A 13,847-nucleotide genomic window follows, 5' to 3' on the forward strand; every position below is an offset into this window, starting at 1 on the left:
CTGGTGCATTACAACACTGCTTCACAAATATAATTGTCTTGCCCTATTCTGTAAATTGTCCTTGTCGATATTTGATATTAGATTCAGCTCTGCAGCCTGGGCTTGAATTAGCGAAATCAAATACGGAGTTCTTCCAAATCCGGCCATAGCCCTTCATGAGATGTCAAGGGTTCGGTGACAGTCTCTCAAGACCTACTTCTCACTCCAGCACGAACCTTTGCATGTGTGCGGAAAATGCTGATTCTGCGTTCACATTCCCACTGAGTCCTTAATGTCCTCAACAGTTTGTTCTAAATTTGTAGAGCTACAAAACATTAAGCCAATCTGATTGAAATCCGAAGAAAGGAACACTAATTAGAATTTTCTAAAAGTGGATATTTGTCTACCATCTGAGATCTTATTTCAGGACTAGTGTTGGGTAATTTCTGCTATTATCTGAACAAATACAAGGTACTGTTTGTAAAGGGTGGGTTTTTATCCTGCAACGCAAGGTCATGACATCTCGAAGCCTCTAAAGGTCAGTGACATGGTCTTTGTGATCATCACGGATGCCTTGTGCGCCCACAACACATAGGGCGCTTACGGATGCGGAACGCGATTCACAGATGGAGAATACATTCATAGCAAACACGCAACAGACATGCGCCTTGCGCCTATATTGAAAACATAAATCGGACACAGGGGGATCGTACGTTGAGTATGCAGTTTCACAGCAGCAGATACACATTCAAGAGAGAGAGAGAGAGAGGGGGAGAGAGAGAGAGAGAGAGAGAGAGAGAGAGAGAGAGGGTGGTTGCTCAGAATAGATTGTTTAAAGCTGCTCCATGGAGTGGACGATATTGTCTCATGTCAGAGATATCAGTACCTTATCACGAAGTTCTGTAACCAATCCAGTCTGGAACACACAGCCCTGTGCACAGCATGATCAGCAAACGACCCCTTCAGTCGGGGCATGGCGACACAACTACCCAGGTCATGCATTGAAACCACGCAAACCCCAATTTAGCTGGCTCTTGCATCAAGTATAAGGTACTGCTGGCCTATTCTACTTTGAAATCTCCACGGATATGAGATCGCTGCACACACATTAATTCTGTGTCGTGTCATGGTTATGAGACCATTAGACTCTGCACTGTTTGCAAATCCCCGTAGTGCACAGGAAGGTTTATCAATGTTGAACTTTCAATGGTTTTACTGAGAGTTGTGATACACATCACTTCCGATTTATCTCGCTCCATGTGATGTTGAAATAAATCATTATCACCAGATAGTTGAAAAAATACAGGTCTTTGTGTAAAGGCAACCCTATCGCGTGGAACTATTATGTTATCCTGCCAGTGAGAGGCTGAACAAACATTGTCGACACAAGCCAAGATGATAGCGTCTAACGTAGCAGCACTGAATGGCTGAACACACATTGTCCACACAAGCCATGATGTTAGTGTCTACCAGTACTGTGTGACCGAAGTACACTGTCCACACAAACCATGATGTTAGTGTCTACCAGTACTGAATGGTCGAAGAACACTGTCCACACAAGCCATGATGTTAGTGTCGACCAGTACTGAGTGGCCGAAGAACATTGTCCACACAAGCCATGATGTTAGTGTCTACCAGTACTGTGTGACCGAAGTACACTGTCCACACAAACCATGATGTTAGTGTCTACCAGTACTGAATGGTCGAAGAACACTGTCCACACAAGCCATGATGTTAGTGTCGACCAGTACTGAGTGGCCGAAGAACACTGTCCACACAAGCCATGATGTTAGTGTCGACCAGTACTGAATGGTCGAAGAACACTGTCCACACAAGCCATGATGTTAGTGTCTACCAGTACTGAGTGGCCGTAGTACACTGTCCACACAAACCATGATGTTAGTGTCGACCAGTACTGAATGGTCGAAGAACACTGTCCACACAAGCCATGATGTTAGTGTCGACCAGTACTGAGTGGTCAAAGAACACAGTCCACACAAAGCCATGATGTTAGTGTCGACCAGTACTGAGTGGACGAAGTACACTGTCCACACAAGCCATGATGCTAGTGTCTACCAGTACTGAGTGGACGTAGTACACTGTCCACACAAACCATGATGTTAGTGTCGACCAGTACTGAGTGGTCAAAGAACACAGTCCACACAAAGCCATGATGTTAGTGTCGACCAGTACTGAATGGTCGAAGAACACTGTCCACACAAGCCAAGATGATAGCGTCTAACGTAGCAGCACTGAATGGCTGAACACACATTGTCCACACAAGCCATGATGTTAGTGTCGACCAGTACTGTGTGGCCGAAGTACACTGTCCACACAAACCATGATGTTAGTGTCTACCAGTACTGAATGGTCGAAGAACACTGTCCACACAAGCCATGATGTTAGTGTCGACCAGTACTGAGTGGCCGAAGAACACTGTCCACACGAGCCATGATGTTAGTGTCTACCAGTACTGAATGGTCGAAGAACACTGTCCACACAAGCCATGATGTTAGTGTCTACCAGTACTGAGTGGCCGTAGTACACTGTCCACACAAACCATGATGTTAGTGTCGACCAGTACTGAATGGTCGAAGAACACTGTCCACACAAGCCATGATGTTAGTGTCGACCAGTACTGAGTGGTCAAAGAACACAGTCCACACAAAGCCATGATGTTAGTGTCGACCAGTACTGAGTGGACGAAGTACACTGTCCACACAAGCCATGATGTTAGAGTCTACCAGTACTGAGTGGCCGAAGAACACACTCCGCACAAGCCATGATGTTAGTGTCGACCAGTACTGAGTGGTCGAAGAACACTGTCCACACAAGCCATGATGTTAGTGTCGACCAGTACTGAGTGGTCGAAGAACACAGTCCACACAAAGCCATGATGTTAGTGTCTACCAGTACTGAGTGGACGTTGTACACTGTCCACAGAAACCATGATGTTAGTGTCGACCAGTACTGAGTGGTCAAAGAACACAGTCCACACAAAGCCATGATGTTAGTGTCTACCAGTACTGAGTGGACGAAGTACACTGTCCACACAAGCCATGATGTTAGAGTCTACCAGTACTGAGTGGCCGAAGAACACACTCCGCACAAGCCATGATGTTAGTGTCTACCAGTACTGAATGGTCGAAGAACACTGTCCACACAAGCCATGATGTTAGTGTCGACCAGTACTGAGTGGTCAAAGAACACAGTCCACACAAAGCCATGATGTTAGTGTCTACCAGTACTGAGTGGACGAAGTACACTGTCCACACAAGCCATGATGTTAGTGTCTACCAGTACTGAATGGCTGAACACACCCTGTCCACACAAGCCATGATGTTAGAGTCTACCAGTACTGAGTGGCCGAAGAACACACTCCGCACAAGCCATGATGTTAGTGTCTACCAGTACTGAGTGGCTGAAGAACACTGTCCACACAAACCATGATGTTAGTGTCGACCAGTACTGCGTGGGTGAACAAACACTGTCCACACATGCCATGATGTTAGTGTCTACGAGTACTGAGTGGCCGAAGAACACTGTCCACACAAAGCCATGATGATAGTGTCTACCAGTACTGAGTGGCCGAAGAACAATGTCCACACAAGCCATGATGTTAGTGTCGACCAGTACTGAGTGGCCGAAGAACACTGTCCACACAAGCCATGATGTTAGTGTCTACCAGTACTGAGTGGCCGAACACATCCTGTCCACACAAGCCATGATGTTAGTGTCGACCAGTACTGAGTGGCTGAACAAAGCTTGTCTACAAAAGCCAAGTTAATAGTGTGCATCCTTACGGTACTGAGCGCCTGAATAGACCTTGTCTACAAAAGCCAAGATAATAGTGTGTACCCTTATGGCACTGAGTGCCTGAACAGACCTTGTCTACAAAAGCCCAGATAATAGTGTCTACCCTTACGGTACTGAGTGCCTGAATAGACCTTGTCTACAAAAGCCAAGATAACAGTGTGTACCCTTACGGCACTGAGTGCCTGAACAGACCTTGTCTACAAAAGCCAAGATAATAGTGTCTACCCTTACGGCACTGCGTGCCTGAACAGACCTTGTCTACAAAAGCCCAGATAATAGTGTCTACCCTTACGGTACTGAGTGCCTGAACAAACCTTTTCCACAAAGTATACAGTCAGATACAGTAATGGAGTATAGTTATTATGTTAGTTCAGCTTAAAGTCACCATGACGTAATTCAGCGTAATGGAGTATAGCCAAGATGTAATTTTGACTAAAAGTCTGTATACTATAATGACATATTATCAAGACGTTAATCTGCCTGATTACAATGTTGTAATGAGATATAATCAAGACGTTATTTTGTTTAAAAGTCAGAATGCAATAATGGAATGTAACGATGATAATTTGGTTGCAATGATTTACATTCACGAAGTTTTTGTGGTAAATGGTCATCTTCGAAATATCCAAATGTACCTTGAGACATTGAAACATTATCACTTCATACATTCTCTTGTATGAACTAGTTTGGTGGAGTAGATAATTGGCTTATTCGATGACTCGATGACTAGGTTCGACTCAGCATTGTTAAGTAAATTACGTAAAGCCAATGTCTCGGTGTCGTACTGTACCAGAAGCATCGCTAAAGGCTCTCTTGTATGAACTCTGTTGGTAATGGCAGCATAATGCCCAGTACCTCCAAATTATGACTAGAAACGACATAAATGAGGATGCCATAATATTGCTGATTGCGACGAAATCCAATATTGACTTCTTGGAAATGAAGGTCGTTTCTTGGCTTAACATGTTTTGGTGATCAGAGTTACAATATGTGGCGTCTATAACCCTCTATATAGCTACTAGGTACATCCAGTACAGTACAGCTGGTATTGACAAGGCGCCTTCACGAAAGGACAATTACATTCGGACACCCGGTGTCTTGGGGTCATGAACGTCATCATTATTTCGAAATTTACTGTACTAAGAAGTTACAGGTTGAAGTAATTACCCAAACTATGTCTCAAGCAACATCATCTGTTACTATCCTAATTCGTTCTTCGAGCCAGAAATCTTCTGAGTTTATGCCAGTGAAATGATGAATGCTCCCAATGTGTAATCATTACTGAAGCTACAGGCCACGTGGCAAAACCAAATCACAGCACTCATGTAACGCACAGTCGCCAATGCACTCTACAATAACGTCTCAAGAGATGTAGCTGTCAGCACTGATGTAAATATGTTTATTAAATTTTATCTGTATATACAGAAGCGGGAAAAGTAAGAACAGACCAATTCTTCATGCGTTCTTCAAATGTAATCTACGTCTTCAGCCTTTGCTGGGCACAGTTTCACCATGAATTAGTTCTTAGTTTGTATTGAGGAATAACGTCAAACGCCGTCCTAAGGGAGCCCCTGTGGGCATAAACTGTCTGATTCCACAGATATACGTTGGATCCTACGAAGGCTAGAAAACGCTGAAGAACATTGATCCAAAAAAGATTTTTTGGGTCGTGGCAGGTCCGATATTGGTCGCCAACACGCTGTTAACTGTGGAAAACAGCATCACACGACAAAGGTTAAGTTGTGGGTCTTGAGACGTGCTCGACGGGCCACAAAACGAGGAAGGTCGATAACGCAATTTTGTTGATAGGCCCCTGTCTGGGATCCGGTACAGTGACAGGACCAGAAAACTGACATAAACATGTGTATTTACTGCAAGCCAAAAGTCAACCGTTGAATGATACCAAGTCAATACGTATGACTTTCCCTTGTGTTTACCTTCGTTGTTTATACGTTTTCTTTTGTCATGAGACGAACGTATGAGATCTGTATCAAGTGATTACCTGTCTGAAGATGTGGGCGTGTTCAACGGTAATTTACACCTGTAGCGTTAAGCCTAGAATGATTGATTACGGGATGAGGGCTTTCTTTAAATTTATCTCCTTGCGATGCTAATCTTCCGAAATTGCAGACCTGCTGGAAAGAGATCTAAGAGCATGATGATTAAGCTTTGCATTCATCCAGTCGGAGAGTACTTCTGGATGATCATTACTGGGTAGTGGCACGATTGGCATTGCTATTGAGGATATTCAACCGGTGGTGAATCGGTGCAGTTTTATGAAGTCGGTGTTCATACCACTGTCTCCAAGAACAGTGGTGCGTCATCATTAAACTAAAGCCGTCCACCACTCTTTCGTCTCTTGGGTCACCATATTGTCCAAGAGCATACCTGACCACGGACGAAAGAGATGTTCAATGGTAACTGGACTCTGTAGTTCTTTTTTGCTGATGGCAAAATATTGACCCATGCTTAGAGATAGCCAAAAGGCATTTAAAAGTGTTCTTGGCAACTTGGAAACCCTGGGCAAATCTGAAAACGGACCAAAGAAATGTTCAGAAATAGCCTCTGGCCTTGGTACTTCTTTATCCATGGGGAAGAATATTGACCCGTGTCCAGAACTGGCCAACAGGCAATTAAAAGTGTTCTTGGCAATTTGGAATACTTGATGTACGACTGGAGACACGAATGTATAAGTTTGGCCATTGATCAATATAGAGCAGCGAACTAGAGTTGATTGACAACCCCACCAGCCACCGCTCCCTCTCAGCTACCAGCAACGTTGTAGACGATCTGTGGAGACCGACATAAGCGTTTATACCTAGTTAGCAACGTTTATACGACGCTGTCGGTGGGGATAATGAAGTTATTGGAGCTCAAGATGTGCTGTAAACGTTATTTTACGTTACAATTCTGTGAGGAGATCAATACTATTTTCACGTAATGGAGTTTGCTTTAGTGGAATTGGAAATATATCTGCCCTTTGGTGGGGTTGGGAAGACGGATTGATGCGTCGCAGCGATTCGTAACACCAAGATCTGTACACCTATACAAGGATAAGTAATTGAAATGTAGCTGTTATGAGATAATACGCTGAAAGTAAAACTTTCTCCTTAGATACGCACAAGTTTATGACACTTTCATGCTGGGACTATCCAGGTTAAAGATTCATATAACTTATTATATGCATTAGACTTTGAATAAATGAATGCACAAAAAGGTCACTTACCATGTTGACTTCGGAAATGCTGTCAAAACTCGCTATAATTACTGCTATTCCTATGATAAGAGGTGATTCTGAAAGAAAATAGACAAATAAAATATTTAACATCCTTTATGTAAAGATTCACATTATCACGCAAGTCTTTGGGAACTGACCATCAAATTCCCTGGGACAGGATTAGGAGTTTGGAATGCGGTCACATAAAATAATAATAAATGCTCCAAAATAAAAATACGCCTCAGATTATTAATAAGGAAATTATCTGCTAGCATATATAGATTATCGAAAAGTTGTTATAAAATATTTTGGCTTGAAACGTTTAATAATAGTAAGATATCTGGTTATTCAGCTACGGTCACTTAGTAAAGGCTGAGGTTAGGATTGTACAGGTGATGGGAAAACGTCATCTTATCCAAATGCAAACTACCTCCTCCTATCTCATCCTACCCCTCCATTACAAGGGTATGAAATGGACGCTTTATGATAATGTAGTAATAATAACTCGGCCATCCCACACAAGCAAGCAATGGTCTATGAAAGGGATACCCTAAAGAACATTTGGGTGTCAGAACACAGTTCCAAAAGGACAGTCAGTTTGAAGAAATACCCCTGAAAATACAGTTCCTGTACTCTTTAGCCAAAACTGTTGAAATCGCTATAGGGGCAGGAGAAGAATACGGTTCTTTTTGTGAAATTCATCACTGATGTTACATGTTAGCTAAGCATGTTTTTCGCACAAAAACTATTTCCCTTAATGTCAGGGATCTTTTAGATCTTTGAACGTCACACACTAGTCGTTACGCTTTTTTAACGCTGTCTGTCTGAGCCAATAATCTAGCTGTACGGCGGCCTGGGACACTAAAAATGAGGCTTATAGATTCCATTCAGGTAACCGAAAGCCGTTTAGATTGACCATTAAACATAGTTTTAAACATGTTTTATTCACAGCCAAAGGGATTGGGAACAGTTCTCCAACTTTGAATATCCTCTCCTTAGTGTGTACATATGTACTTTAGATTCCTTTGACTAAAGATGACAGATAGGGGACAAGAAAGTAGTATAAGTTAAAAAGAGGGAGAGCTCATACAGAACAATATAAATATGCTATGCAACTCACTAACGAACGATTGGAAACATGGAAATAGTTCAACCACAAGGCTACTGCAAGCCTGAAAGATGAACTAGAAGAAACCTTATAAACCTTTGAAGGCGGACATATTCCTTATATTAAATATCACATCGATCCCTATCTATCCTGACATAGAAATCTTTCATCGGATTATCCCGCTACTGATGTATCGATTACATTGATGACTTCCGTGAGAAACAAACGATACAGTGCAGAAGCCTTCCAAGGATATATGCACAATGGCTCTAACTTTGATGGTCTATTGTTCAGGCGTCCCCAAGGACACATAAACTTGTCATGTCCGTTTACTGGTGCAAATAGTAATATTTCACGGAAAAGAAACTTGATACATTTGCCAGAAGAAGAAGATGACCCTGATTGATAGTGAAATGTACAACATGGCCAAGAAATGTGAGTGAATGTGAGTGATGTCAACAGAATTCCACTTATATCACGGCGTTTATCATTCGTTGCAATTAGCTGTTATGGTTCTGACAAACCCAGGAACAAAAATCTTGGCAAACGGGATTCGAACCAGCAAACATATCTTCCCAAGGGACGCAATTCAGGACAGCAAAACACCTTAGACAACTAGGCCATCGTATCTCTTAGTTACAATTGCCAACAATGGCATGGATATATATTCAAAAATGCACTAATGCATTCGAAGCTTCTTTAAGTGCATTAATCGACACAACATTTTCCGTGACAGCCCGAGTTGGAACTGGACTTTAGCAATCCATGCTTGTCGTAAGAGGCGACTAACGTGATCGAATGGTCGGGCTCGCTGACTTGGTTGACACATGTCATCGTATGCCATTTGCGTAGATTGATGCTCATGTTGTTGATCAATGGATTGTTTGATTTAACTCGGTTATTTACAGATTGTCGCCTTATATCTGGAATATTGCTGGATGCGACGTTAAACAGCAAACACATCCAGAAAACAAATCACAACCAGCGTAGAATCAGTTTCGATTGAAGGTCTCCTATAGGCATCAACGCCAATATATTTCCTTTCAAACCATCATTAAGCATATTCACATTCAAGAAATATAATGAAAATGTTTGTACGCTTCTGACAAAATTCAGATTTCTGAAGAAGACTGAAGTTGTTCGGGTTTCCAAGACCATCTTATAATGTCTGTCAGTTAGAATGTGTAAAACGGCGGTTCTATTGAAACTAATTGGTGAAATGTTAGAGAGAGTGATATATCCCTGCGCGAAAATAAATGGTATTCCAGTCAACATGAAACCAGAACCGATTGAAAAGAAAGCATAAAAATATCAGTCATGAAACAGAGAGTAACATCAGTAACATTGTGAAAGACAGATGAGATGTTTATTATTGATACTACTGATGTTTATTATTCATAAAATTCTTTGAACTATCAAACTATAAAAGTCTTTTCATCCATGATTTGTATGTCCTCTTTCAATAATTTGGTTAAAAATTTAAAATTCCGTTACAGGGATTGCCCATGTTGGCGATTAATTTGAACATTAATTGTCTCATTGTAAATAATTTCACACAACATAGAGGAATCATCAAAGAACAAACAAACAAACAAACAAACAAACAAACCGTTTATGGAATAAATATAGATGAATGTATATTGCTTTTCTTGTGAATAATCAAAGAAATAATGGACTGTGAAAACAAAATCTAAATCGACATGATTTGCACTTAAATTGTATAAGCCGTTTATATTCCAAATCGGGTTTTTGTGAAATGGAGTTGAATTTCGCGAGTTGCGCCCACCAAGAGCAGATGGAGTGAGACAAGGAGTCGCTTTTGTTCCGCGACTTTAACACTAAAACAATGTTCACAACACGCAATCTAGCGATCGGTCCAATCTATCTCGACAGATCGGCCATCGGTACAAATATATCAACGTTTCCTCGCATTTTAATGCTCTGTACAACCTTTTACACTCTTTCATCTGTGAAACTCAACATTTACAATCTAAACTCTAACGATGTTCAGTAACCGTAGACGAACAGAATTGCCTTGCAAATAGAAATAAATCTCCTCGATATAACCAAACTGTGTTCTGCCTGTTAGTGACGAATACGAGTTTCATAGCAGCGGGCTAATTTTATGAGAGAGTCCATAGTTCATGTGTCTGGATCTTGGAACATTTACTGTGCAACCCCTAAGCCGACTGTCAGTCCACGCCAACGGGCGATGCCTGATACTGGCAACCTGCTAGAAAGGATTAACGTTTGTTTCACCGAATTGCCAGCGGTAGCCATGTTACATCTTGATGGAAAAGACATCACTGAATTTTCGTCTAGACATATAGGTACATTTACCGTCAGTTTCAGACGGCTGTGACAGAGAGACATTTGAAGGCAAATGAATCTGTTTCTAGCAGTATGATAGACCGCAGTTTTAGTTCAGGCTCTGTCAACGAGTCCTCTTGGGGGCAGAACCGTGCCAGACCGACGACTAACTCCGCTCACAGCGTCGGTTAACGACAGTGTTGCAGATGTAGGTGTCGAATGGACTTTACGTCTGAACTCTTAGCATTTGGGCGTCAGTCTAGGGACTTTGTGATGTATTTTCATCCTTATGTCTGGGGATCGGGAGGGTGGGAGACTGAAAATGATTATGGCCATTTAGGTCTTGAGTAAATGAAAATATATTTCTGCACACTTAAGGTTTATAAGCGACAAATACAAATGCAATTTCAATTTCGAACAGGTTAAATGCTACAATATTTTGCATAATATAACACATTGTGGGCAATGATTGACGCATTACAGGTACATTTTTAGTGTCTTGTACATTTACATTACAGTGTATGCGAGTTATATAGCGGACAGGACGGGAATATGGACTACAGACATAGATACAGTGAGCAGAGACTCACACACCCATCTTAGAGTATACGCATCGTGTCTGCTATCACTTTACAACTGTCCACGAGAAATAAACAAGAATGATGACCTTAGGTGACTTCTTGCAATAGGTTGCCAACTGTGGGGCAGGAGATGGTTAAATATCTTTCCCTAACTTTCCCTGGTGATCCATTCGTATCAAAGTCCAAACCTGATCTTTAGTTCGTGACGTCAACATGAACACAGAGCACTGAATCTAAAAAGACAAACTGCTTTTAGTTGTATTGTATGAAATGGCCACGTGAGAGTGAATGAGTGAGTGACCGATTAAACGCCAACTGTCCCCGAATGGTCTTTTACACACATGCAGCTAATACCAAGCAAACCATTGCCTTTCCTTCTATATTTAATATAACATATAGAATATACACAGACTATTTATGTAAACGTTGTACAAATGAAAAAGAGTGGTAGTTCGTAACATGTCCCGTTCTCTGTAACCTATTTACAAGCAGTGAAAGTACAAGACAGTGTACAAAAGGCACGGTACATCACGTCGATCAAAAACGTATTAACTGAAGAGTTTTGAAAACTTAAATATCAGTACATTGTACGTAATCAGATACCGAACTCTTATTGGACAGTAGCTTCCAGCCGTGCTTCAGGTGGCTGGCAATGGCACTGCAACGGACGATGAAGATTTAGTTTGCAATTAACCTTGTATATAGCTCATAGGTGTGTATTTATTGACCAGCCAATGGTCATTACATGAAAGCGACAATGAAAACTACCATTCATGAGGATATTTATTACAAAATATTAATAAGGCTTGGTTTTATTATTGTGATAAATCTGTACTAGTCCTTTGATAATAATACGGAAAGGCGCTTTGTATTACAGGAACTGCAGTCGTGTTCTGTTATTTTCTGATATACACAAGTAACGAGGGTGTTTGTTATGCAAGATTAATGCTCTCAAAGTACATAAATATAACACTTAAAACCGTATAGTTGTCTGGAAATGTCACACATAAAATCTTGTGGTTCATATCACGTTTTGTTTTAATTCTGCAGCGACTAGATCAAAGGAAAACGCAGTTTTGTTTCTACCTTCCCTTGAGAACGGAGTCATTTTTTCCCCCAGAAGACTGTTCATATCCGCTAAGGTTAAAACCAGACTCCCAGTTGTATATGTATGTTTACTTTTCAAAGTCTCAGCTGAGTGTATTTACTCAATCATCGGTGGTAGACAGTTCAGACATTTAATCAAATAAAGAGATTCTTTGCTTGTCTGTCATTAACATTGGGGTGGAAAAAGTTCATTCCAACGGTCAATTGTAAAATGAGAACAAAACCTTTCCCTTGCTATGGCGGCATTCAGTTTTATTTGTCCTGTCCACAAGTTCCTTTCACCGGTGGGAAAGTTTAGCAGCTGAATGAGCTTGAAACCCTTACATTGTATCGTTAATTTAGCAGGGTTTGTTTGCCTTGTAATTTAAAATATCACCCTCCCAAGATCAATACAGAGGCGCCTTATCGCCTGTAGATAATGTTGCCAAACAGGTCCTGGAAACCGGGGTATTCCATTTTACTGGCAAGAGGATTTGGATGCACTAATGCGAGCCTATTGCTTCTGTTTTCAATCACAACATATCTCTTAAAAGTGTCCTTTTGCCGTGATTGCTTGAAAATGGGGTTCCATAAAAAGACTTTATAGTGTTTTTACGGAAAACGCCTGCGTTGAAAGGCCTTGTGTTTTCAGCGCTGCCACATAAAGGGAGGTGCGAGATGCACTATTATTTCACCTTGGAAGGGCATCCATCTTCTGTAGAAGCTGCTGGTTGAACAGCTATGCCCCTGATGAAAATGGAGCGATTCCACCAAGGTGGGAAAGCCAGGGAAGCAATCCCCTTATTGGGCTTTTATTAAGTCTATTCTGGCTTGAATACTTTCTCCTTATCAGTGTATGCACCAATTTAACGAACCGACTTTAAGAGGTATTGTCATGGGGACGCAGTCTACGGACAAAACCAATTCAAAACAAAATTTTGTGCTTATTGAATTACAACTTTGAAGCAATATACTCTGATTGTAAGTGAGCTCACATTTCTAGATATTAATAAAAAAATTATGTATGAGTCATTAATATTTTGCTTCAGACTAACAGCATGAATAAAGAGAAAAAATAAAATCTAGTTTAAAGAAAAAACACTCATGTCAATGAGAAATAATCATGAGTTACAAAAATTGATTCTCGTTATATTGAAATGGTTTCTGTCTCTTATGTAATCGTGGTGCTCTCTCAGAAAGAGGGCAAAGCACATCTCCGAGTTTTCCATTACCCATTAGACAGGATAGTTGCATCGTTGACTGATGAATATTAATGATATTATTAATGCATTGCGATGCATCTAAACTTTCCGTTAGTATGATAACAATATTGATATTGAAATTGAATTGAAAGCTGAACCCAAATATCCGCACTGAAAGTGGAAACCAGGGGATAACTATATTAAGTAATGGTTATTACTTACTAGTGTTTCCTGAAATAAATGTGAAAACATCAGATGTAACAATCATATGCTTTCTCAAATGTTGTAGGTGCTAAATACATGAAACAATTATGAAACGCCGGTGCCAGAACATAAGCAGTATCGATTATCTGATGGAACAATAGATACAATTGGGCGTAAATGGCACTACATTTGAAGCAATAATATGCGTGGATGTCTGCAAGACATTTTGTGATACAGGTGTTTTCGAAGGGGTGAGCATATGTTTGAAAAAAATAATTGATAGAGATTGTGTTTAAAACACAGACATGTCATCATGATCTAAAGACGCAAAAACCTGATTAGAA

At 40.8% G+C, this 13,847-nt stretch overlaps 1 protein-coding gene across 1 annotated transcript in view; it reads right to left on the bottom strand.

Moving 5' to 3' along the window:
- The window catches only part of LOC137272685 (gamma-aminobutyric acid receptor subunit beta-like), a 67,250-nt gene that overhangs the window by 37,668 nt on the left and 15,735 nt on the right, over positions 1-13,847 (bottom strand). The window contains exon 3 of the mRNA XM_067805063.1: positions 7,022-7,089. Coding sequence (XP_067661164.1) covers positions 7,022-7,089 — 68 coding nt within the window. The remainder of the gene's footprint in view (positions 1-7,021; positions 7,090-13,847) is intronic.

This window comes from Haliotis asinina, chromosome 2 (genome assembly GCF_037392515.1).
Source record: "Haliotis asinina isolate JCU_RB_2024 chromosome 2, JCU_Hal_asi_v2, whole genome shotgun sequence".
Taxonomy (NCBI): domain Eukaryota; kingdom Metazoa; phylum Mollusca; class Gastropoda; order Lepetellida; family Haliotidae; genus Haliotis; species Haliotis asinina.